This window comes from Seriola dumerili, unplaced genomic scaffold (assembly GCF_002260705.1).
Source record: "Seriola dumerili isolate Sdu_G_001 unplaced genomic scaffold, Sdu_1.0 BDQW01000017.1, whole genome shotgun sequence".
Taxonomy (NCBI): Eukaryota; Metazoa; Chordata; class Actinopteri; order Carangiformes; family Carangidae; genus Seriola; species Seriola dumerili.
The window spans coordinates 2,444,149-2,471,022 of NW_019174272.1; the positions used below are offsets into that span (position 1 = coordinate 2,444,149).

General features: G+C 43.5%; 1 protein-coding gene across 8 annotated transcripts in view; it reads right to left on the minus strand.

The window, feature by feature from the left end:
• mef2c (myocyte enhancer factor 2C) overlaps positions 1-26,874 on the minus strand; it is a 61,315-nt gene that overhangs the window by 15,038 nt on the left and 19,403 nt on the right. For all 8 annotated transcript variants that reach the window (XM_022751598.1, XM_022751588.1, XM_022751571.1 and 5 more), the window contains exons 2-3: positions 23,984-24,212; positions 13,927-14,130 (exon numbers count right to left, since the gene is read on the minus strand). In XM_022751598.1, coding sequence (XP_022607319.1) covers positions 13,927-14,130; positions 23,984-24,037 — 258 coding nt within the window. In that variant the 5' untranslated portion in view covers positions 24,038-24,212. The remainder of the gene's footprint in view (positions 1-13,926; positions 14,131-23,983; positions 24,213-26,874) is intronic.

The window sequence follows — 26,874 nt, forward strand, 5'->3', positions numbered from 1 at the left end:
TACAGTGAATCAGGCACTCTTGCTCCTTCTGAGGTGGATGAGTCAAAAGAACAAAGGGGTTGCAGAGGTTTAGCATGCTGTCTTTTTTGGCAAAGGCGTGAGATGTAAAATATCTGGTATTTCTTTTGTGTAGATTCATTCTGGCCTTGGCGATGCTTCATATTGAACTGACAAGAGCTGAACCGCTGGCCTTTTTTTTTTCACATGAGAATGCACGCAAGAAAAAAAAAAAAAAAAAAAAAAAACTTCTCCTACTCACACAGCTATCCACCACCTACCACCGCCAGCACAGATTCACTTCCATTCTGGGAAGAATAGCGGTGGGGCATTGCTGTGAGAGGCGAACGAGGGCTGGGGTAAAGGTGACACCCATATGGGGCAACTGAGCTGGTGGTCTGGCAGGGGGGTTGGGCAATGGTTGCATTTGCTTGTTGATGGGTTGCAGGGAGCCAGGGCATGAGTGTTATATGACATTGAAGCATGTGCCCTAGGCTTAGCTTTCCAGCAGGGCTCAGCACATTGAGGGTGCGGTACAAGGGCACTATGCCGCTCATCCCAGTTATGCCCACCTGTTTAAAGACATCACACCTGTTGCCAAAGGCTGACACACAACCCAGCAACCAATCAGATCTGCTGGTGTGCTGATAGAGCCATAGAAGGGCCTCTCACTCTTGCACTCTCCACCTCACCACCCCTGACCACCCTACTCTCGTCATACTATATATTTTCCCCTTCTCTAATAGCCCATTGCTTTATCTGTGCCCTGAATTTGTTATGGCTTTTACAGCTCTGCTGCATAGGGTCATCAACTGCTGCTCCAAACAAGGCTTTGAGTCTGTTATTCAGTCACATCATCACTATATAAGACACATCAAAGATGTACAGTGGGGTCCAAACAGCTGAGACCACAATGGACTTTTAGGCCCAACTGTATATTTCAAAATGACTGAGAGAATAATGATCATTGGAAAAAGAGCTGCTATCCCAATGGTGAAAGACACAGGAGTATAGGTATGAAGAGCCGGAATGAAAATAGAGTCTTTGGGGAATATACTAATAGGATCAGGATTAAACAAAAACGCTTTGGTGCTGTTCACTTGAGCCAAGGATTTATGCACAAAATAGTCACCTAAATTATCATACTTATATGAAAATTATTCAATTTTTCCAGTAACTAGGATTGTCAGCCTGATTTAAAAAAAGAAAAAGAAAAAAAATTATTTTATTCGTACAAAATGACTGCTGGCATAAAAGGAAAACTTTTCATATAGAATTATTTAAGTTCATAGTAATTATCTTGCCTCTGTTTACAAAAGTGGCATTTTTCACCATTAATTAATTAATGAGTTGTTTTGTAATTATCAGACAGTCAAGAGATTTTATATTGAAATAAAAAAAAGAAACAAACAACAAAACAACAACAAAAAAAAAAGAAAGATCAAATATGACCACGCCACGAAGTGAGACAAAAGAGACAGATTGGTGGAGAAAGTGGAAAGACACAGACAAATGCTATGAAGCTACAAACTAATAGAGTGTGAACAGTCACCGCCACAGAGCGTGAGTACAGTAAATATTAGCGAGAAGAAGGAGACGAAAAAGTATGACGACAGAAAAGACTGCAAAAAAGCTGTGTATGCTTGCTTGGCTCAGTGTCTTTCTCTGTGGCCCCTTTGGAGGCTTGCTCCTAATTAAACTCCTTCTTCATGATGCTCCCTCATGACTCGACTTGTCACAGGGCCTGTGTGAAGCAGGCACAGCATAGACACGGCGTCCTACATACTTAGACGCCCGTCTCATCAGTACCCTTCAGCTAGGCTGGCCTGGACTGGGCTATAGAGGACTACAGTGAGCAAGGCTAAGTAAGGCGACCCTGGGCTAGATGGAGATAGTCAGATGCTATCTCAATGGCTACATTGTCTATTGCTTGGAGGTAAATATTTAAGTTCTCTGATGTTTTAATTGCAGGAAAATTGCAGGAAAAAAACCTCCTTACATGTATTTCATAGTTTGGGGTGTGGGTGATCACTTCATGTAGCTGCTGAGTAAAACTGTGGAGGGTGTTTGGGTGTGAGTTTCTGGGTGGCCCCAGGGGGTCTGCTAGGGACAGCTGACGCCTGCCCAGAGCTCCTGCCATACCAGGATCCGTCTGCTCGGCATTCTGCCACCCCGCTCACCCTCTCTATCCCTCTATCCGTCTTTCTGCCCCCATATTTCTGTCTCAGTCTGGTGCTCAGTCTGTCTCTGTCTCCCTACCTCTGTCCCCTTCCCCTTATTTTCTGCAATACTAACGCGTCTCAACAGAAGCTGAGTCAAAACATTGTTGGCTTGATGGGTACATCTTTATTTCTGATAGGCTCGGGCTAGTTGATGGGTTGTGTTTGGAAAGCGCTTCATTGCTGACCATTCCCTTCTGCAGTTATCTTGGCAGTGGCTGAAGGGTATGACACATTCAATATTGTGTTTATGGCTATTGGCGACAGCCAGGCCAGTGAATGTTTCTCAGTGTCTTCAACCCAGTGGCTGACAGCATTGGTGCAAAAACCCTCTACAAAAACAACCAGTTTATAATAGGCCTTTTATATCTGCGCCAACACTGTATGGTCTTCAGAATACACTCACTATTGTAAGCAAAACCAAGACTTATGAAAGAAGATAGTATAGTGCTAAGGCACAAAGAGTTTCCCCCAATAAATTCAGCAGTTTATGGTTTTGCAGTATATTTCAGCAGTTGGTGGAAAACAAGTCGCTGACAGACAAGCACAATATAAAAGCATTAATAACTAGGCCACTTATGGTTAATCATGTTTGCTGTGTTGTTAAAATATAATAAAACGGCAGTCAAATGAACAGCTTTTTTCTAGCAGGATCTTGGCCTCTGTTTGTCACAATATTAAAAAGAGACAGAAGGATTAATTTGACTATCAAAGACACTTGTTTAAGACATGAAATGTGCAGACCTGCTTTTGCAATGTGTGAGCATTTCCCTCGGTTGGGTATGACCACAGGGTGCACTTACAGTTTGCACTAGAGACTTTTCAGAAGCTGGTTTAGGACCCAAAAGTGAATCACCACGGAATTTAAAATTGCTCCCAAATAATCTTAAAGATAATGTCATCCAAAGCTAGAGGCTGTGATAATTAAATAGCCTTTTTTTTTAATTCACACAATGTAGAAAACTACACACAATGGTCTTAATAATAACTTCCAAAACTAAGATTTAGATCATGATCATTTTGTGGTGAAAAGGTGACAAAAGGAGGTAAAGAGTGGAAACCCAAAGGACAACAGGGAACTCCCATGCTCTTACCAGTTGACAAACTCAATTTCATCAGAGCAGATTGGTAAGGAGCAATGTGGCTCAGTGTCAGTAAGGGTGAGGCAGCGGGGAGAAACATTGTCCCTTCCCATCACAAATAACAAGATGGAGGTAGTCACAAAGTGGACCTGCTGTGGATTAAGACCCCCCAGCAACACTGTACAATAAGCACATTGGTGGCCTCGCTGGCAGCAGGGTTGGGATAACAGTATGTTTGAGATGTGCTCTCATTCTCCTTGTTTCTACTCCTTTTTGCCTGTCTGCCTGGCTCTTTCTAACTTGCTCTCGTTTTTTTTTTTTTTTTTTGTCTCTCGCCCCTCACTCTCTCTGTCTCTCTCGCTCACTCTTTCTTTCTCTCTGCTGTTCAGAGTGGAGGGAACATCAGAGGGATCAGCCTGGCTTAGCTTATTAGAAGCAGATGGCAGACCAAAGGCAAGAAGGCCACAGTTTCATGAAGCGTGGTTTGAACATGCCAGGACCATGTCGAGGGGCATGCCCATGGATGACGGCTACACGGTGTGTGTGAGAGTGTGTATCTGTATGAGAGAGCATTTGGGGGTTGGGGGGGGGGGCTTGGTTGATTTTGTAGGTTACCAATCTGAGGAATGGGACCTCCAAATCACAGTCTGTCCCTGCCTGCTTTTTTTTTTTTTTCAGTCATCATCTGTGCATCCCAATGCACTGGTTGAGGCAACATTTGAAAAACTATTGCATCAATGACTTCTCAGTGATTTGGTGGCTTTGAGGCCCCATACTCTTGGTGCCCTGCTGCACTATAATCAGGAATCAAAAGCTGGCGTCTGGGATCAATCATCCCTGTGCAAAGTGGTCGTGTGTTCAGGAATCGCACTAGCTAACTGTAATTACTATCTGTCTAGGGATTACTCGATTGACTAAACATTTTAAAAAAAAGGGAGTGAGAAATAGAGCAAAAATAGAGAAAAGTGTTAGTGTAAGTGAGAGAGACGGAAAGAGAGGGTGCACAACAAGGTGCCTCCACATTTCTCCAAACTGTGGCATGGTGGCGGTAAATGTGCTAAAATCACCATTACGAAGAGCCCACTGCAGACGAGAGCCCACTCACAGACAGGCAGTCTTAGCTAGCCAGTACACAGCACAATACCAGATGGTGCAGTGTTTCCCATATGGAAGAGACACACACTAAGCACATGTCAGAATCCAACACTGTTTGCTACAGCAGCATCCCAGCCCTGGGAACAAAGTGGTCATTCAGACTAGTCACTACACTGTATAATTACCCAGATAGACATTATCAGACACAATGCCAGCTCAGTGAAACTGGATAAAGAGGGCACTTATGTCTGCGGCCCCAACCTTCCCATCTTTCATCCCGTCTACACTCCAGTTGCATAATACGTCTCTATTAAAATGAGAGAAATGGGAATGTGTCTTTATGTGTTTCTGATTCAACATTATAATCAATTTGCCAAGGCTGAATTGTGTGTGGAAAACATCCTTGCTTTACTTGCTCCATACAATGTAATGCCATATAAGCTGTTTATGTAATGTCACACATGTCACTGTGTGGCTGCACTGTGACATTATCAATAAAGCTTTTAATTAGATACTTAAAGCTATCATCAGACAGGAACCGTGTAGCCTCGGCTAAATGACTCCAGTTCTTTGAGGGCGGCAATGGGTTAAACTTCAAGTCCCCCTCCAGCCACCTTCTATTCCTTCTTTGTCCCCGCACGAATCGTCACTTATCGTCTTTTGTCTCTCTGTCTCTTATCGCGTGGTGCCACGGCAGGAAAAGGGAGCCTGAGGGAGGCCTTGAGTAACAATGACCAGCCGGGTGACCTCTATACTGTGACCTTGAGTTTCCACACCCTGCCCAAAGCAGCAATCATGGGGGGGGGGGCTCCAGGCAGGGCAGGGAATGCCATCTATAAAAATAGATCTTCATTATTCTGAATTTTCCACAAATAGTTTCAAAGAACAAGGCATCATTTCATCTTAATGGCTGGCGTGAATTGTTTTGGGCTGTGTAGTGGAAAAGCATTGCCTTTTGGCAGCGTGGCCTCAGAAGTGGCCTGCCTTTTTCACCGCTCCACACCACAGGGACCACATATTGGCACATTTCAAACAGTCTATTTTTAAAACCTCCCTTTTGTTGTTGTGTGACTACCTCAGACTTCCGCTTCAGTATACTGACCTTAAAAAAAAACACCTCTGACAGAGATCCAAGTGCTACTTAGTTTCTTGTCTGAGGTTCTGCTTTTCTGGGTAGCAGGCGTTTGATGTGGAATAAAATGCTGAGCCTGTAGATCATATACATTATCTGTCATCTTGTTTTTAGCCTGTCTTAAAAAGTGGAAGAGGCATATAGTCTATAAAATATGAACTCAGTTAACTTGCTCTCTTTATGTCTAAGGCTGGCGCCGCAGACAGATGTGTTCCAGTGTGCCAGCTTAAAACTTAGAGCAGACGCGTACGGTTCAGCTGTGTGAGTAGACTAACTTGGTCATATGAGGGTGACACCTCTCAGGGTTAACTACTTGTATCATAGGAAGACCTGTTGAATAAAATCCACTTAATCCTACTGACATCAATAATGTAACTTTCCAGAAATTTATTTTCCCTGAAAAAAGTAGAAAATAACCAGTCAAGAAGCTTCTGTTTGGAAAAGTGTCAGGGGAGAAAAACAAGTGAAATAATATGAGACTTCTTTATCCAAGGGATCAAATGTTTATAGGCGCTGCAGGGTCTCACACTGATGGTCTTATGCATGTGGTCGCCGAGGGCAACTCTTCATGGTCGATCTTCAGAAAGAGAGAGAGAAAGGGAGAGAGACGGAGGCTGAATGAATACCCTGACAATTCGCTTACTCACTCCTCTGTTTCAAAAACAACCCCCACCCACCCTGTTTCAGGCACAAGGAAGTGGGGGGGGTGGGGGGTGGGGGCGGGGGGGTGAAAGAGGGAGAGACAGAGAAAGAGAGAGAGAGAGAGAGAGATTCCAAGCCTATTCTTCTACCCTCTCCCAGTGAGGACCGCCAGCTAGGGAACTATTTTTAGCTTCACCACAGACTATTTTTAGACCACTACCACTTTTTGAGGCATTTATTAGAGAAAGAGTACATCAAATACAAGATGATGGAAGTGGTTGTTTTGGGGATGGTGCTTTTTTTTGACCATCTAACAAACTAGGTTTTATGTGGTGAGTTCAGTACATGTTGCCAATTATGCAGAAGTGTGAGGGAAATATAGTGGCAAAAAGTGAATACAGAAACCATGTACCACTATTTCTCACTTTTTTTGCTCTCTGCTTTTTGTCTTATCACCTTTTTCTATGCGTTAGAACAAACACTTTTCTATGTGAAGCCTCAAGTCCAAACCGAAGACGAAAGAGCGGGGTGTAGACAGGAAGAGGAGGAGGACAAAGGCATGTCTCTGTTGGTGAAAGTCATGACACTTTGAACACCAGAAAGATGTTTCACATGTGGAGTGGCGCCAGACCACTTCACTTTTTGGCCACTTTATTGTGTTGTAGATTTAATTGTAAATAGCTCAAGTTGACATTGTTGCCAAACAATCTACACTCAATAACTCATAATGACAAAGTGAAAACGTGTTTTTAGAAATTTATTAAAAATTCAAAACTAAAATCTCTCAATCACAAAAGTATTCAGACCCTTAATTCAGTACCTTGTAAGAGCCCCTTAGCGTTTACAACTTCAGCCCCGGTCTAATCTTGTGCACTCTGGAGCAGGTTTTCTTTAAGGACCTCTTTGTATTTGGCTGCATTCATCCTTCCTTCAATTCCGACCAGTCTCCCTGTCCCTGCCGCTGAGAAGCCCACCCAAAGCATGATGCTGCCACCATCATGGTTCACTGTAAAGATGGTATTAGCCAGGTTCTCACGTCTCTGCAGAGGACATCTGCAACTCTGTTAGAGTGAGTACTGTTGGGTTTTTTGGTCACATCCCCTCACCAAGGCCCTTCTTGTCCAGTTTCTCACTTTGGCTGGACAGCCAACTCCAGGAAGAGTCGTGGTGGTTCCAAACTTCTTGCATTTCGCAATTATTGAGGCCACTGTGCTCCTGGGAACATTTAAAGCTTCAGAAATGGATTTATACCCTTGCCCTGATCTATGCCTCGCCACAATTTTATTGCAGAGGTCTACGGAGAGTTCCCTGGACTTCATGGCTTGGGTTTTGTCCTGACATGCAGTGTGAATTGTGAGACCTTATAAGACATTTCAACTTTTTGATTTTTACTACATTTGCAAAAATTTCTAAAAACATGCTTTCACTTTATCGTTACGGGTTTTTTAAGTGTAGATTGATGACATTTCTAATCGATGTAAATTTAAATGTACAACACAATAGAGTGCGGAAAAAGTTAAGGGGTCGGAATATTTTGTCACTGTATATGATATGTAGCTAGTTTATTTTTTCCACCAACCTTAAAGCTTGTTTGTAACTCTGTGAAAGACTTCCAGAGCCACTGTTGTTAACACTGTCAATGGAAAGTATGAACTGAAGATGTGTGAGTGAAAAGTTATCGATAGTGGTACAATTTCTCTTGCTCACTCTTCAACATGTAATTAACATACTCAACCCCATATAATGACATCTTTTTTTAATTTTCTTTTTTTGACGATGTGCTATATAATATACGTGGGCTGTCATCAGTCTTTGTTTTAACAAACTGCTGTACTGTTAGCTTGCCAATGTCACAAGGTTAATTTACTTAGTCAGTCAAAGCAGCTTCAGACCTTAATCCTCAGCTCACAAGGAAAAACAAGCCATGTTGCCGATCTCTCTCTTCACTAGTAAACACTGAGGCACTGTGATTGCCGTGGCAACCCCACCCCCTTCCTCCACCCCATGTTACACCACATGTACCCTATCCAAAAAACCTCAAAACGACTCCACGTGAAATTACTGTGGACAACTGTAGGACAGGAGATATGATATGACTCCCTTATTTCTCTTGGATGCAAACGCATGTAAAAGTCAAAGAGGATAAATTAGTGAAGGCATTCAAGCCGGAGTAATTATACAGCCTTTGAGAGGCATGAGAAGAAGTCATTCAGTGAGCTGATCAACACAGAAAACTCCTTAAGGCTAATGTTCTCCATGCTGTTTAGAAACCAAATAAGCATATAGAATAGCACACATGCTGGAAAATATTTTCACAAGAGCGAGGCAGAACATTAGCACACTGGCACTTCAGAGAGGGAGATCACATGTCCTGTTGACTTGCAAGAATTTTATGAGAAAGCAGAGAAAACAGCATTTAACTGAATAAAGAGGGACATTTTTAAGGTAAATGACAGTGAAATCAACCAAATTAGTCTCTGTAGTATTTAGAATGTGTGGAAAATCAAGGTTTTTTGCCAAATGAAACAACATTGTGAAAGGCTTACAGTGACCCCCCCCCACCCACCCCACTTTCCCTTCCTCTCGCCCTCCCTCCCTCCCTTCCTCCCTCCCTCCAGTGGACTGTCACTGGGCTGAAATCACACCTGTGCTTCTCACACATCTCGGCACACGGGTGAAACATACGCAGGGTGAAACATGGTGAGGGAGCTTTGCTGAATCTCATTAGCCAAGCGGGTAGTCATTAACAGAATGACCTTTGGAAATAATTACCAGCCTTCCTCCCTCCATCCCTCTTTCCCTCCCTCCTTCTCTTCTCACACTCATCCATCCCTCTGTCCCTCCCCTTCCCCCTCTCATTCACTAGTTCCTTCTAGGTGAGGACAGAGGGAGAGAGAGGAGAGGAGAAGGGAGAGGAACGAGATGAGGATAGGTGGGGAGGCAGGTCCCTGCTGCTGCTGCTGTTTAAGATTACAGGGTGAGCTGAACTTTGAGATTAGGTTAATCTGCTGGAAATGGGATTGGCCAACGGCCTTTCTTCTGGTTGGTAGGCAAGTAGGCAGGTCAGTACCAAGAGCCATGTGCCATTCCATGTGATACTTGAGCCAATGGCATCAGCGTGTGCTGCGCTGACTGAGGTCATCACAATGCCGTCAGCTCTGCAGGGCTCAAACCAATTGTCACCATGCATGTATACGCGCATGCACCCATGCAGTGCAGCCAACACACACTTACATGGGCCGCTTTTGTGTGTGTGCACATAAGCACAATAGCTTATATCGTATATGCATATACACACAAACCTTCTAGCATCTTTGTCTCCTTACAGTCCGTTATATCCACGTTATATCCAGGCATTGCGGGGATATAGCTCCCTATCACAGCTCGCTCGCTAACCCTTTAGTTGTTTCACAAACCTGTGTTCTTTGTTTCAACAGAGGGGAAAACAAACACATTGTGGAACAGGGATTTGGCACAGCCCAAGTGTGTTGTTGGATTTGGGGCTGTTCAATCACAGCAAGAGCCAGCCAGCGCTGCTTAGGTTTGGGCTTGATCTGCCATCATCGGGAGGGGAAAGAAAGGACTCTTTCATGCGCTATTGCAATTAACAACCCCCATACTGGCATAATAAATCACCAATAAGAGCTCAAAGTGATTATTCTTAAACAGGAATAAAAAAAGAGGAAAAAAGGAGAGATGGATCTGTTCTCTTGTCATTTCCCAACACAGCTTCCCACTTCTCCTCTAATGCTGTTCACATGTCCAGGAAACCGGCCTGGCAGACACTGAGTATAGGAAATCTATCTGCGTGTTTGACTGTTTTATCTGGAGCCAGACTCAGAGTGTACTGTAGACCTGCCAGGACAACACACTTGGACCCCGCTTGGACATCCAGTGATGGTGGATCACTGGATGATCTGTTTTTGCTTTCATCAAGCCATGAGAGCCGAGATGAGCTTAGATGTCTCTTTGAACAATTAGCATGAATTAAGAGGACCTCCCCACTTGTTTGTGTAACAGCTGATCACGCAGTGTAGTACATGTTTTATTACAGGGGGCTTCTGTGAGTTCAGGTATCCCACATGGCAATATGTGTGTGTCTTGAGATTAAATGGAGACATTCAAAACATAAAAAAAAAACATGTCCTCAGTTTGCATCGAAATTGTCACTGTATTTATCTGATTATTATGGGTGTCTGGGTGTCATGCATTGTGAATGTGACAATAATAACTAGCTGTTTTCAATTGGCAATGCTTCTTTTGTTTTACCACTTGTGCTCAGAGGAGGGTTAGCTTTGGTTCCTTGGTCTTTTGCTTTCACAGATATTTGTGGAAGTGTCATTCCCAGCTGAGACGGTTTTCAAGTGAGTCATCAAGACCTTCTTTACCACTCCTCTCTCTATATATATCTCTCTTTATCTGTCTCTTTCTGTCCCCCTCTTCCTGTCTCTTACATACATACACTAAATGACCCATACATAGATTCAACATGATGCAAAAAAATCCTATCTTAGAAATACCCTATGTTCAATGAAAAACTGGATGAAAAAAAAAAAAAGAAAGACAGAAAAAGAGTGAGGGAGACAGAGAGAGAGAGAGAAAAGCCCTCCAGCCTCTTGTAAACATGCTGTAGCTAGAGAGGCTGTGCAACGCTCTCAGTGCCACTCTCTCAACAACGCTAATTATCAACCAAAGACATGCTAATTACATAGAGCTTTATTGCTAATGTAGCAGGCCTCTATGCCAGCCGCCCACACTCTGAGCTCCGCTCCCCTACCTCTGCCTCTCCTCCCACTACACCTTCAGGCACAGCAGAAACAGAGTAAGAGAGATGCATGCATTTCTGTGTACTTCTAAAGGCAAGAGCTTCTCTACAAATCTGAAATTAGATATGTCACATATTAGATGGCATATTTAAAGTTTTATTATTCCTTTGTGGGGGAACCTAGATTTTGTCGTCACCCCTAAATCCAGCCCTTCATCTTGTTCTTGATCTCCGCCTCATCATCCTGCCATCTCAACAGGAAGTCCACAAATTCACTTCAACTCCCCCCCCCCCCCCCCCCCAAACTAAACACGCAATCACCCACCTTCCTGCACCTGTGACGTAGCCTAGCAGCGGCACACAAGGCCCGGCGGGAGACATCCAACTCCCCCCTGCTACCCCCCCCCACACACACACACACACACCCTCCTCCCATCCATGCTAAACGTGCTAGTGTCAGCCCTGTGGCCAATCCCGTTAGCACGCCGCAGCTAAGGCTGAAGGCCCCTTCAGATCGATTTCCCCCACTGTGAGTCGCTCAGAGAATGCGGAGCCTGAGTCCTCCAGGGATCACAGTGTAGGTAGTGCTCCACAGCACTCTCCCCCACTAGGCTCTTTAGCGTCTTCCCCTGACACGGCTGTTTACACGTTAGCCATCCTCTGCTCTATAATGGAGACACAGTAAAAGAGGGAGCTTCAAAGCAGGCAGCTCTCGTCACAGGCACTTGCTGAAACATGTGACGGCTCTCTTCATGGGTTCAGCTGGGGCAGGGTAATACACTGACTGAAGGGTGGCTGAAGGGCTTGGTGCATAAAGGATACCAGTGCTTATAGGCACACTGGGAATATGAGTGGATGCTAAATGGGTTAATGTAAATGATATAATGCATAGAGGATTATTTTTTATCCCTTCTGATATACTTGCCTCAAACTAAACATTGGGCACACAGCGTAGAGGTATATAGCTTTGCCGATTATGTAATGTTTTAGCGTAGCACAACATATTATAACTACGACAAAACTGATTTCATGTTGTTTTTCTTTTTAAAGGATCAGAGCTTAAAAAGTTACAGCCTTGATCACATTAATAAATTGAAAAAAACAGCACTAATAATATGAATTATACATGCTGTATTGCAAAAGAGAATAAGTTGTTATGTTGTGTCTAGTAGATTTATTTTTGCTTCTAAATACTGTCCATGATAATGGACACAGTCCATTCTCTTTGTTTTCATCATTAAGGTTAGCCATATGTCGAGTGCTGCATCACTTGATGTATGGGCTACATTAACACACTACATATTTGACTGCACCAAATGGAAAATGCGATGGAGCAAAAGCAATAATGTCAATAGCAAATGTGTAGTTTGCAATATGTTGCAATACATTTATTTATGCTGTTTTTTTAAAACTATCAAATTTGATATGAAGGGAGTTGTAATTATATACATAGCATAAAGGAAGAAAATATTTTATGGCCACATTTCTCCACAAGTGCAACATATTTGATATCAATGTGTAAATTCAAATGGTTTGTAGTCAGGGGCAGAGTGCCATCTGGAATATGAGTATTCCCGGTGGGTCTGTCCACCCGTGGGCGGGCAACAAGCCCACCAACACCCATATGAAAAGATAAAAAACATGTCCTATGCTGTTTGATCCTGTGTTAGACTGGCCAGCCAGCTCATATAGGTGTGTGTGTGTGTGTGTGTGTGTGTGTGTGTGTGGCAGGAAAATACTTTCATTACATCTCATTGGTCCCCACTTCTCTTTTGTTATATTCAGTCTTTTTAAACCCTGAGCTGATGATGACAAACTTATAGTGTTTTGCATAAATTTTGACCAAGTTGACCTAACAAATTAACATCATGCTGCCATCAGGTGCCGAGCATGCATAAACAATAAAAACAAGGAGGTACTGTACATATGGACACAGCTGAGGTTTTGTGTGACCTCTAAGCTGCAAAAAAAAAAAAAAACTGTATCTGTCTTACCACATATACTGCAAAACTTAATTCTAAAATTTCTAAAACTATGTCTAATAATTGTTCCACTTGTGTTAATATTGTGTCTGAATCATGAAATATATATAAAAAAACAGGCAAACATTAATGATATGTGCACAGCATCTAGAATGTTCAATATGATGTAATATGGATTTGCATATTTAACAAGCAAAGAGAGAATACTTAATATACAGTGACATTTTTCATACATTGGATACCATTTATTCCTTCAAATTTACTTTGTGTCACAGGTGCAGTTTAATCAGCAAGCAGCAGCTTGGCGTGAGTGTAAATGTAGGTGCGCAAGAGAAAGGGATAGACTCTGCATGAATGCGTGCATGTCTGTGTGTGTGGCCCACCAGGTTTGTCAGAGCTCCAGTGTGAATGTTACATAACAGGTTCATGTTGAGAGCTTAAGGATCCTGGAGGGTGCCAGCGTCATTTCCTGCTTTATCTACCTGCCTACTGGCTGGCCTGACAGCGCTGTTTAACATCGCCTTGAGCCACACTAGCGACATGTGTCCAAAGCAAGTCAGATCAACATCCTCCTCTAAGAGGCACATCAATGGTGACAAGACACCAAAGGGCAGAGGCTGGTGATTACACACCACAGGGGACAGTCTGAAAGGTCCAAATCAATGTAGGCTACCTCTTTTATATTACAAAGTACACACAACACAATTTAATAAACATGTTTTCATGAAGCTAATGACATTCGGTGAGTCTTAAAATACTTTTTAGTTTTCTAAAAGTGACCTTGTGGAAGACCAACAAACTATGAGGGCAATTATTTCATACACCATGCTAGGTGTGAAGACCAAAAGAGAGAAGTAAGGGTTGCTGAATGAGTCACCAATGCTGTGAGCATCTGTCTACTTGTGCGTTTCTGTGTGTTTGCATGAGTGTTCGTGTTGCTGTGCATGCATGTGTGCTCCAGTGCATCTGTGTGCGCATGCATGTGTGCCGTTTGTGTTTTCTCGTAACTTACCTCCACAATATCGGAGTTGGTCCTGCTCTCATGGGGCTCGTTGTACTCGGTGTATTTAAGCAGGACCTTGTCCATGTCTGTGCTGGCATACTGGAACAGCTTGTTGGTGCTGTTGAAGATGATCAGGGCAATCTCACAGTCACACAGCACACTCAGCTCATACGCCTTCTTCATCAGGCCAAACTTTCGCTTTGTAAATGTCACCTAGGAAAAAGAAACAAAAAATAGCGGATAAAGATTAGCAGAGGTAATAAATGAGATTTATGTTCACACATGAATTTTCAGTAGCACCCTTATAATCAAATCATCCTGATTGACCTGAGTTGTGGTAATCATTTAACTACAACATAAAAATCCCTCACCCTAGTCTAACTCACTCTGTACTGAGGGAAATAAATAGAAATCTGACATAATAACTTTTCCTCTTTAAAATGAGCAATTCTCAGGAAAACAGTATTAAAGGAAAGTGATGTCTGCTGAAGGTTCAACACCAGCTGACTGTAACAGTCCCTCCACTATACCAGGAAAAAAAAAAAAAAAAAAAAAAAAAAGAAGCTGGGCTTGCATTTAAGGAACTGAAAATACTCTGTCTCAGACAGATAACGGTAAAGAAGATCAGTTATTGCTTGTACATCAAAGCGTGCAGAAGTTCATCATGGGACATATGTCAGGTTAAATCGTCCCTTTCAAATGGTTTGCACAACAGAAATGCACATACCTATAACTATTTTAATCTTTAAAAAAACTGCTGAGACATACACATTTCTCATAGTGATATTAACCCACATTGTTCTGCTGCCCAATTAACTGCCTCTCATAGTGAACAACAAGCTATTGATATAAATAACGGATGGGTTCCCTGACTGTGCTTCAAGCTGTTTGTGAGCGCTCAAATAGTGACAACGAGCTCAACATAAACCACAAAAAGTGTCCCCTGTAATGTGGCCTTTTTTTTCTCTCATTCTCTCTCTCTGTGTTTGGTGCAAGTGAGGCCCAAGACCTTTAATAAGACAGGCATACAAGTGCCCACATTGTCAAAATAGAACAGCCTCTATTCCTCTATTGTTTGGATCAAAACTAGAGCAGTGAAAGTGAGTTAATTCCAGTGAGCTGCACCTGGTTTCTTTTCCAAGCCATGTGTGCAAGCTCTTTGGCTGTATGGGAAAAAAAGAGAAAATGTGCCTCTGCCAGCTTCCCTCTCTAAGCAACACTGCTTTTTTTTCTTTCTTTTTTTTTTGAAATGTATTTTATTTTTGTTTGTGACTGTGAGTATTATGTACATTGGAGATCTGTACTGACAAACCTTTTTACCAAGAGGAAATACTGCCAGAACTGTGCCCAGCTGGTAGCTAATGATCTCAGTTTGTTGATTAACTGCATGTTTGTCTATTCTCTTCTGACACTTAAGTGGGCCAAAAACTACAGAATGAAAACTCTTTACTCTCAGCTCGACATGCACTGAATGCAATGATAAAGACAATAACTGTAGGCTATATGGACCGTTACAAACAAGAGATCTCTGTGTGTAGTAGATATAATGCATGAATAGATTTGTAGCATAAATCTATCATGCATTGCCCTTCACATTTTCTCTTTACAACTTCAAAACCTGAAAGAGGAGCTCGGGCTGAATGGATATTGATAGATAGTTTTGGATTACCTGAAATCATATCTTCCAGGATGCACCAGGGAAACTGAATATCATCAAACTATGCCTCACCTCCACCCTGTCTTTCTCTCTGTCGCCCTCTCGACTAAGAGTGCGTAAAACCTTGCACGAACTGCAATATCCTGGACCAGCCACCCCCCCTAAAAGTTTTAGAGTGATGTCACTGCAACATGCCAATCTGTCAGACAACTGAGGCTGAAACAAGAGACCCGTACGTAGTTCTAACTCCTGAAAACCCGGTGTGTGCAATGTCAGGTTCTGTACCACGGCACAAACACTCATCTGATTCACCGACTGCATAAGGAGAAAAAGCTCCCCTGGGCTCTAAATACCATGCTGACATTTACACTGTGAAACTGAAATGTGAAAAAAAACAAGCCTTATTCTTAACACTGTAAGATCAAAAGGCATCTTGTGACAATAAGATTAATTGTCATATCCGACCCACTCTGAGGTGTACCGCCCAAAACTGAAACGTAAGCACCTTAAAGGGGGTCTGCTAGCCGTACAGCAGCAGAGCTACAGTACAAGTCGTATATGAGCAAGTATGTAAGATGACAGGACTGTAGGACATAAGGTCAAAGCAAACTATTCAGGAACAGGACATGTGGAGTGTTGTCTTCCCCTGGTGTTTTGATGCAAGGGGCACCAGGGGCAGACGCAGGACACAGCTAGCTCCCGGCCCAGCTCCGTTATCACCCACTCACTCAGTCACACACTCTGCTGGGGCCATTAATGTTTCAGAAGGTGGCACGTGGCACACACACTGGGTTGGCTGTGAGTCCCAGAGGTCCACATGCTGGCTCAGATCACTCACGTATTAGTGGACCACTCGCAAACAACCCCACACACACACACACGCACACACACACACACACACACACACACACACAAACAAACAGTGCAGTGTAAGGTAATAAGCAACTTTTAAGATGAAGAAGAAGAAGAGTCCTTTATGGGCCAAATATGTTTTTACACAGAAAAGTTTGACCTCTGCACTTTACCCATCTGTGAGCAGTGAACACACACACACACACACACACACACACACACACACACACACACACACCTGGAGCAGTAGGCAGCCACAGCTGCAGCACCCAGGAAGCAGTTGGGGGTGATGGGGGGGTGGGGGAATGGATCTTGCTCACATTTTCTCATGCCGGTCCAGGGAATTAAACCAGCGACCGTTTCATTACACTCATCCTCTCAAAATGTCCAAATAAAAGGAGCAGAATCCAATCAAAGTTGCCTTGAGCCTCACACTTTCAAAGAGGATCTGTGTATGCATTTTCCCACATATTATAATTCACACATAGACTGACTTCAAGAACACCACCGGCAGAGAATGAGTGTTATTACAAAAAGCCTTAACTGACCAAACAATAACACCTACATAAATATCACACTGCACCCCCACATCTCAATCTGACACGTACAACCTGCTACCTCCAAATCGCATATATTACAAATGCTACGCACACACATCCATAAATACACAGGAACATATATACAGTACATGCCTGCTTGAACAACTACATACATTTAAAAGACAGTTGGCTTGTACATAGATGCTAACTTGATGGTGAAAACATGATGTGGGATGTGCTAATTTGTACTGTGTCTCAGCTATGCAGGTCTTATGTGCAGTATTCAATTTCACTGATCGAGGCGACTCTGTAGTGACTTCATGGCCTCACATGATGCCATCATGTGACCCTTTCAGCCCATCAACATTCACGCTGGTGATGTCACCACTGGCCTTTCCTGTGTAAGCTCAAAACAGCTCTCTCGGCCCACACAGAGAGCTGTAAACTAAAACTGGTGCGCTTTTGAGGAGATACTGCACTGCACTCTGAGTGGGTAAAAACAGATGCTATGAATGGTACACGTGATCTAAAAACATAGAATATCTGAATAGAAAAACACGAATGATCAGGAAAGAGAAAGTTTCTCGTTACTGAAAAGCTTATAGTTTCTAATTTTAATTTGTTCAAGCACCTACGGTGTAATTGTGATGTTTGTGTATAGCTGCTGGATTAAATTGAACAATACCAAATTGTTTCTCACTGAGTGAGGCCCTGTCCTTGTTGTTAAACCAAAGAAACCCACTGTAAACCACATATGTCAGTGTGGGTACACTCTTTCTTTCTTTGGTCAGCGGGTGCTGTTAGACACACAGAGAGCATGAGAGCACACACACACACATAGACACTTTTTTTGACCATTTTTGGTAGTTATTGAGGTAAAGACTAAATCGTGGTATAATGGGACACTTAAACTCTCAAACTATCATTTTATGCCTCTAGAACAGTGTATGAATTTTTGTTCTGCATCTACTACAAAAAAAAAAAAATAATCTAAAAAATATTGGCCTGAGTACCTCAGTCTCCTTGAATATTTGTGCATAGAAATGTCTATTAAAACCAAATTTTACAACAAAAACTTAACCTTCTAAGAAATTACTCAATTATGGAAAAGCTCATGGCCATAATAAGTAAGCAACATTTGTGATTCTTTCTTCAACTCTGTGAAGGAGAACAAAATACCCTTCCATAACCCCTGCGGGCATGTTATCTAGTACAATTCTCAATTACTTTGGCACATAATGAGCACTAACTCATAGTGAGCATACTGTAGACTCATAGTGACACACAAGCCTGACTTGTTCACCCCTATCCTCCTCCACAACCCCATCCCAAGAGAGATTCAGACACATGCACACACCCCTGTAAACACCTCAGCATGTCACCATCACGTCCCCTTTCAGCGCCTCTTTTTCTCTTTTGAAAAATTTTCATTTTAATTCCTTTTTGCTTTTCTTACATCTTTCACTCGTTATCTTCATTCTACAAATGTATGTTTGGGTATTTATATTAAATTATATGTATGCTGCCACTGGAAAATGGCCAATAAAAGAAAGAAATAATTTCTAAAAATGAGATAATCACTTCTGCGCTACACAATTGACCTGTCACATTTCCTCCAGCAGAAAAGGAGAAAAACGCCCAGGATAAACAGAGGGACGAGAAGAAAGGAGGGATAGTGGCTGATTCTCTGCCACATGGGTGAGAGGGGAGAGAGAAGGAGGGGAGGGAGGAGGAGGACGAGGAGGAGGAGGAGGAGGAGGGAGAAGAGAGGGGGCGGACGCACAGGAAGCACATTTGTATGCATTTCCTCTCATAACAGGAAGAGGCCAGTGGCTTCCCCTTCACAATGGCTTCGCTTCTGCTTCCCACCTCCTGCCTGCTTCCCTGGGGGAGGAGGAGGTGGAGGAAGAGGAGGAGTGGAGAGACAGGCACCAAAAACTGCTGGTTAGCAAACCAAACATGGCCGCGCATGCAGGGACACACACACACACACATACACACATACACACACACACACACACACACACAAGCGCACACGCACACACACACACACACACACACACACACACACGCGTGCACGCACTCACACACACACACACACACACACACACACATACACACACACACATACACATAGATGTCAGTCAGCTATGGAGCTGCACAATTTGTCTTGAGACAAACACTTATCCCATTGTCAGGGGCCAAGCAGGAAGACACGGGCTTACGCAAAAGGAATAAGAGGAGCCCAAGACCTGGGCCTGAACTCTGCCTCACAGCCAAAGAAGCTGTTAAGAGGGGTATTACGACAAAAGAGGCTTTGTCCTGCCTCTAATATATGCTATGCTCTTCTCTCTCCTCAAAACCCCACTTATCATCCTTTTTCAGTGTGCCTTCATTATACAGTAGGAACAGGAGGCAGCAGACACCAAACATTTCTTCATTCAGTGTCTAAATCAAAAGTGTCCACTTTGAGTAGATAAAAGCTTATCTGTGAAACTGATGGAGGGCTGTCTTAATTATGCCAATTTTAGTTATAGCTGCATGTCTTAAAATACGTACTAGTTTAGATTGTTGTTCTTACCAGATCTGGTAATTACGTTTCAGCACAGCACTGAAATGGCTGGCTTTGCTCCTTCTCTGTATGTTCCTGTTTATGCTGAAAACCGCAACTGGAAAAGGATATGCCCGCTGACAAAAGAAAGTGGATGTTACATCGCAAGGCCCAAGTTAGTGGCCGGAATGACAAAAATAACTTTGTTGTCATTCATTTGAGGTGGATAACTTTGGTCGTGGCACCAAGGGCCATTTTTCACTAAAAAAGAAAAAAAAAAAGAGAGATAGATATAAAGATACTTTTACTCTTAAAAGGACCTCATTGGTTTAAATTGATTTTCACATAGATTGTATGTCCCCACACATCTAATTGTTGTAGTGATTTCTGCTGCAAGAAGACCCCATTAACCCCAGTTTTCACTAAATGAAGTCTTCTTATGATGAGCACAGCTCAAAATTTGCTTCTACCTGGAGAGAAAAATGGAAAGAAGGTAGAAACATGAAGAAGAAGAGCCTGAGCCAGTCCCTCGAAGTCATTTTTTAGTAAGTAAAAAAAAAAAAAGGTAAAACTGTTAAACACATTTTTATAATCAGATAATTGCACATATTTTTGTATTCAAAATTTCTCACATAAATTCTCATTTTAAAAATATTTAAAATGCACATACGTTTAGTTTAGCGATTAAAAGACCAAAATAATGAGCCCTATAGTGAACAAAGGAAAGAAATGAGAAGAAGCTCGAAAAGACTTTCTAGTGAGGGGGGGGGGGATTAGAGTGAGGTGAGAGAGCAAAATGAACCATGTGAAGAACATGTGAATGAGAAACAAAACAAGGGACAAGTAGAGAAGGCAAAAGAGAATAAAAATACTGCCGAGGGAAGGTGTGAGCTTAGTGAGCCCTTTTCAGGTGAGGTCTCGCAGCGCTGAACATATGACAGAGAGGAGTGCCACTCGCTGTGGTAAAAGAAGGAGATGGTAGAAGGTGGGAAACAGGGAATCAGAGGAGGGGTGCAGGGGTGAGGAGCTACCCTGTGGGCCTCATTATTTTCCTGCTGTTAATTTCACTCGCACATTTTCTCACCCCAGTGCTGTTGATTGGAGAGAAGAATGCTTTGTCGTAGAAACAAAAAGACCCCTTATTTCAGCTGCAGCGCTGCAGTTAAAATGGTGAGGGAAGCGAGCAGACATATGCAGGAAGACATAAAAACACGCATCTTTTTTTTTTTATCTTCTTCCAGCCAAGTATGTGTTAGTGTGACTGTTGTTTGTGGGAGTTGGGAAATCCTGTTGTTTTACTTCCTGTCACTGATGACCTGATGCATGTTTAACCTTTGGCCCTGGGTCTCCTCCCCCTTGGAACCCACATGTCCCACACATACACACAGACTCACACAAACAAGTCATCCTAAATTAAGCCCACTGAGTGTACTGGCTGGAGAGGTAACACTAATTAGAGCCAATTGCAGTAAATTAGTCGATCCCCAAGACCGACTCCAGAGAGATAGATGTGCTTTAGATGTGTTTACAAGCATGTATTTGTCCATGCTGCGTAAACAGGACACTAAATGCACCATCTAAGTATTTGTCTGAGTGTATAATCTGCTATGTCTCAAATCTATGTATGAACACACACACCTGTGCGTGCATCTTGTACTGTAATGTAGGTGTGCGTGCCTATCTATCTGTGCTTGCACGTGTGTGTGTGTGTGTGTGTGTGTGTGTGCGTGCAAGTTGGGGCAAGAGAGTCTGCTCTCTGTGTGCAGCCCATGAGTTTATGGCACAGGGGGCTCTTTCATGTGCCCGAGGCTGGGAGAGGGTCTGAGTGGTCGGGGGGCTTGGAGCCAGGGCTCACACACTGCTGCCCACTGTCCAGAGCTCCGGGCAGCCAGTCAACGCCAGGGAGGCCTGGTCCTTCTGCCCCTGCTCTGGGGAAGTGTTTCAGGGCCTGGGGGTGGCAGCCCAAAGTGGCCGCCCAGAGAGAGCCAGGCCCTGTGCCCACTATGATGCCGCCGCTGCAGGGAGGGCAGGGGTGGGGAGGCAGTGCAAACCTGTAGGTGGCAAGGTAGCGTTGACAGCCACACAGAGTGGTGCCACTCCAAAGAGGGCTGCAGTATGAAGTGTGTGTGTAAACTCAGGGGAAATGTTACAATAGTTTTATATGGTTATTTTCGAATGAAATAGGTCCTCTATTATACAGCTTTCTGAGCTGTTACTATATAGATAAATAGATATTCATATTGTATCAATCAAATGTAAGTATCACTATATATTTTGTACAAATCATGAAAACAATATCCATCTGTTAAACACAGAGGACCACAGATGAGCTTTAAGAAGACAGCAAAACTTTTGAGACATAAAACAGTAAAAGTATGTAAAGAATTTGAGGTTGAAAGAAACACTATACAAACTCCTCTGGTGTTTATTTGGCTTGGGCTCTGGGACATTTCCTCAAAAAGGAAGTGAAAATATGCAAAGCCAAAGCTTCCGTTTTTTTTTTTTTTTTCTTTTAAGAAGAAATTTTAAGTTTGCTGTGTCTGTCTGTGTCTCTGTCTTGTGATGTCCGCTTCTACAAAATGCGGTGATGTCATTTATTTAGGCCCTAGGTTGAATGACACTGAAGGCCATGTGGTGTTTTCCACATGACTTGATGACATCATATCCAACGGGATAGTTATTAGATAAAAAAAAAAAAAAAACAACTAAATAAGTAATCTATCATTTAAGAGATCAAAACAACAAAATCCAGTGATACATTGATTTTCCTTTCCCTGAACCCTTTCTCTCTCCTCCCACTCCTCGCCTCCCTCCTCCTCTCCCTGTAAGTAAAGCCCGGATATCTCAGGCATCGATTCCCCTCAGGTGTCCTTCCTGTCTCCCTCTTTCCCTCCTTATCCTCAGGAGCCGGAGTGCTTGGTGCAACTGGCGGGCCCAGTCTAAGGTGGGATGAGAGAGAAGGGCTGAGATAACAGTAAGGAGGAAGTGTGGGTGCTGCTGCAACACGATAGCTTCAGTCCTCATCTAAAACTCTGTGACCTCCTCCTTGCTCTTGCTCCGGCTCTCTGTCTTTCTGCCTGTCTCGCTTTCAATAACAAAATACATGGTTTAGACTATGACCACACACTGTCACACACCCTCGCCGCTACATCTGTGACTTTGAAGGCACCATGTGTCTAAGGTGAGCCCGCCGTGTGTCAGTAAAATCCTGTAATTACTGGAAGTTTCTTCTTTATCTCAGGTGCCCTCGCTTTCTCACTCCCTTCTCAGTATTCTCTTGTTACTTGGCATCACATTCATTGAGATCTGTCAGGACAGCGGTCAAAATCTGCCTCAATTACTCCTCCAGTATGGCCCAATCGATTCCGGGAGCCTCTTTATGTCACTTTACTCTGGCCACAAATGACTGTGTTTGATAAAGCGCGCTTTGAGAAATAGTTGCGGAGCGTTACTGTGGATGTCAGACGAGGCAAAAGCAATGAAGCGCGCCTGTGTTCAGACAAGGTGTGTGTGCCTGCGTGTGTTTGACCTGTGATCCAGGGGCCACATTTACAGCGTATGGATCCAATTGGGCTGCCAGGAAGCTGACAAAGTGTCAGTGGTCAGTTGTGCCACAGGAAGTGATCGATTGTGGGCCTCGGGGGCAGTGAGAGAGCTCTGTCTCTATCTATTTCCTGCCACAGAGCGTAGTGTCTGCTTGAATCACGCCGTCCACAATTTATTATGTCTTTCTCAAGTACTGCCAGCTGTTGTTCAAAAGTGTTTTGCAAGAATTCCTTTATTGTTCGGTAGCTGTATTTTTCTTTCAAATTACAGAGTCACTGATTTAAAGAGTAACTTTTGTGCTAGGCAGAGGAAAGCTACAGCAGTTAGTGATTTAGCTCAAGAAATATACTGCTTCATTGTTTGTTTCATCTCCACCCTGTTGGCCCAGGCCAGTGTGTCACTTCAGATCATCCCATCTCTGTTTGGTTGTTTGTTTATATTTTCTCCCACCTTGCTTCTCCAGTGCTACCACCCTCTGCCCGGTAATATTCCACTGCGCAGTGAGCTAAACCGGGTGGCATGGTGTGAGAGGTTGGGTGTGTGAAGGGTGCTTCAGCTGTGTGGAGTGCCCCCCCCCCCCCCCCCCCGATTGGGCACTGATATGCAGAATTGATTTTGGAGATTTAAAAATGCAATTACGTTTTATGAAACATGGTCCTGCTATCCTCACACTTGTTTGTTAGATTGAGGAGAAACAAACCCGCCATTATGAGCCAATGGAACTCTTCCACCCAAAGCAATAACTGAGCTTTCCCCGCACACACTCCTCTGTCCCCCAGTTCACATATTGCCCGGATTCCCAGAAGACCTTCATTGTTGAGGGCTAGGTGGGGTGTAGGGTGTTTCTCCTTCCTCCCACCTCCAACCCCCCCTCTCTCCCACCCTAGTACTCATCCATCCTCCCATCCCCCAGGGACTTACCTGTCTGTTGCGTTCATCCATAATCCGCGTGATCTGAATCTTTTTCCTCCCCATCGTCCCCGTCTCTTTCTTTCTCTCCTCTTTCTAAAGAACTTTATGCTTTCTTTTCTCTCCTCTTTCGTCTTCTTTCTCTTCTTCTTTCCCTTCACTCTTCTGCTCTTCCTTTATCTGTCTCTTTTTTTCTGCTTTCTATTTGTTCCAATCAACTCAAAGATTCCAGCATCCGTACCTGCAAGAAAGTAAAGGGGGGAGGGGGAGGAGAGGATGAGCATTAAATGAAATGAAATATGGCAAAATACTGAGAGAAAAAATTATAAAAGTGGCATCATGGCAGCCACAAGGGAGGGTGAAGAAAGACAAAGAATCTGTCAACAATGTTGTGAGAACCGCTGTGTTTTTCACTGTCGATATCATGCAAATCAGTTTTTGCATTTTTTTCCCAGGCACCGACTATGAGAGGAGACAGCGCTGTCAGGATCTCGCCTCGTTCACAGAGAGTTTGACAGTGTTTTGGAAGTGCCGCTAACTTAAACGCTCTAATCACCAACACTGTAACATTACCTCCAGACTGAGAAATACATTTTGTTTCTTCCCACGAAACTGCACTGTATTGACAGTGGAGCTGCCAGACACAGCTTTTTCTACTCTATCTGCAGCTCATCTCCAAAATGGCAGGCGTGAGTCGCAGGATAGAATACAGATGTAAAACCGAGCTCAGTCTCGCCACGTTCTGGCAAAACAAAGCCAAAAGAAAAAGAAGAAGAAAAGAAAAAAAAAATGCCAAGAGTGAGCTTTTGAAACATAGTAAGAGGACGTTTCTTAGAGACAGAAATCAAATAAAATTCCAGCATGAACTTAATCCAGCTGAAGATACTGCATGTCAGTGAGTGCATCTGAGGAGATTCTGAACGAATGCACTTGTGCTTGTGCATGAACAGTTTAGTGTGTGCGTGTGTGTGTGTGTGTGTGTGTGTGTGTGTGTGTGTGTACCTGTGTTTCATGAGTGGAGGCCAGCAGCTGATGAGCTGGACTGCATGTGCGAAGACGAAAGCTTGCGCTCCAAAAAGTTTGCGTGAGTGAGCGCCTGTGTGTCCATGTGTGTGTATGTGTGTGTGCATGTGTGTGTTGTGTGTGTGTGTGTGTGTGTGTGTGTGTGTGTGTGTGCGTGTGTGTGTGTGTTCGTGTGTGAGCTTGGCTAAGCCAGAGCTCCGGTGCATCTCTCCAGAGTGCTAAAGTAGGCCAACCCAATCTATCTCAGGGAGGAGCAGAAGAACTGTTGTTGTGTTTTCTTTTGACAGTAGAGGTGATAACGTCCCTCGTTATGCAAATGAGCATCCCATTATTTAAGCTCAGTGCAATGCAGGGGAGCTGTCAGCGCCGTCACATAAAAAAAATCTTCCATCTACCCTGCCTTTTTTTTCTCTACTTTCCCCTTCTTCTCTCTTCTCTCCTTTCTGAACCAGATTTCCGGCACCTGGCAGCACAAGCATCAGACATTGATGTGGAAGACGACACCGCATCACCAAAAGACATGTCAGTCTCAGTCTCTCTCTCTATCACTCTCTCTCTTCTCTCATACACCCTTGCTCTCTTCCTCGCTCTCTCATATTCTCTCCTTTGCGCGCTCCCACACACATACATGCACATTGTAATGCACTTCCTTTCCCCTTCTTTCTGTTTTTTTTTTTCTTCCCTAACCTGAATCCATGTATTTATTGAGTAACATGCATGAGAAAGCACAAGAAAGCTCTAAACCCCTGAGGTGAGTGCAGCACATTTCTATGCACTTGACCTCTTTGTGCTAGAGAGTAGGACATTGATAATGAAAGTGCGTAATAGGGACATCCAGGCATACTTGTAATAGTGACAGACCAAGGCCTGTAGCAGTAGTGCAGAACTGTAGATTTGCGCCAGATAACTCATTTTGAGCACTACTTACTCAAAATCTGTACTACAGTACTGTTAAGTTTAATCAGTGCTACAATTAGTGTGCCTTCCGAATCCGTACGTGAAACACACATTTTTTAAACATATTTAGTTTTCAAGAAATAACGTCACATTGATTATTATGTATTTCATGAGATTCTCTGCCGAAAACTTCCATCGCACAAAAATGTAAAACAAAGTGACACAATACATTTTGAACAATGATGAAAATGCATGACAAAAAACTTCCTGAGTTGATGGTTTGGAATACGCCCACTTATGGAAGAAATGAGATACGAACATAAATGCATCATTTGGCAGTTAGGACAGCAGCCGGACTGCACCATCATAATAATAACAAGATCTAAAATAACTCTGTGGCAGCTCTGAAGAGGCTATCCAAAACATTTTAGCATTGCTCTGCGCAAACACACCCATCCATAGACAGAAAAACAAAGAGCTGCCCTCTGGAAGAAAACAAAGAGGGATGTTGTCAGACAAACTAGGATTACAAGCCAACACTAAGGCGCTTGGCACAAGACAGCCAGACAAGGATATCAATCAAGCCAGCGCACCTCAATCACAGGCTGACAGCATCATCCCCTCCCAGTCTTTGTGCTCAACACTACCCAGCCCAGGCATCGCTCCAAACAAGGAGGCGTTACCTCCGTGATCCCTGCCTCCTGGCCTCCACCTCCTCCTCATTCCTCCCACAGCTCACTGAGCAGAACTGAACCTCTCAATGTCAACACCCGCTGGGGCAACACCTTAGGCCTTACGTAACATTAACGCTAAGACTAAGCCCGTGTCCTGAACATTTAATCCCTGCATTTGGCTCCCAGCACCAGCCAGCGCTCCCTGAGGTGAGGATCTGCTGCCGCTTAGCCCCGTGCCTCCCCGCCTCAGCACCACCCCCAACCCCCCCACCCCCTCCGATCCCTTCTCACTCTTGCCTCCTCTACCTC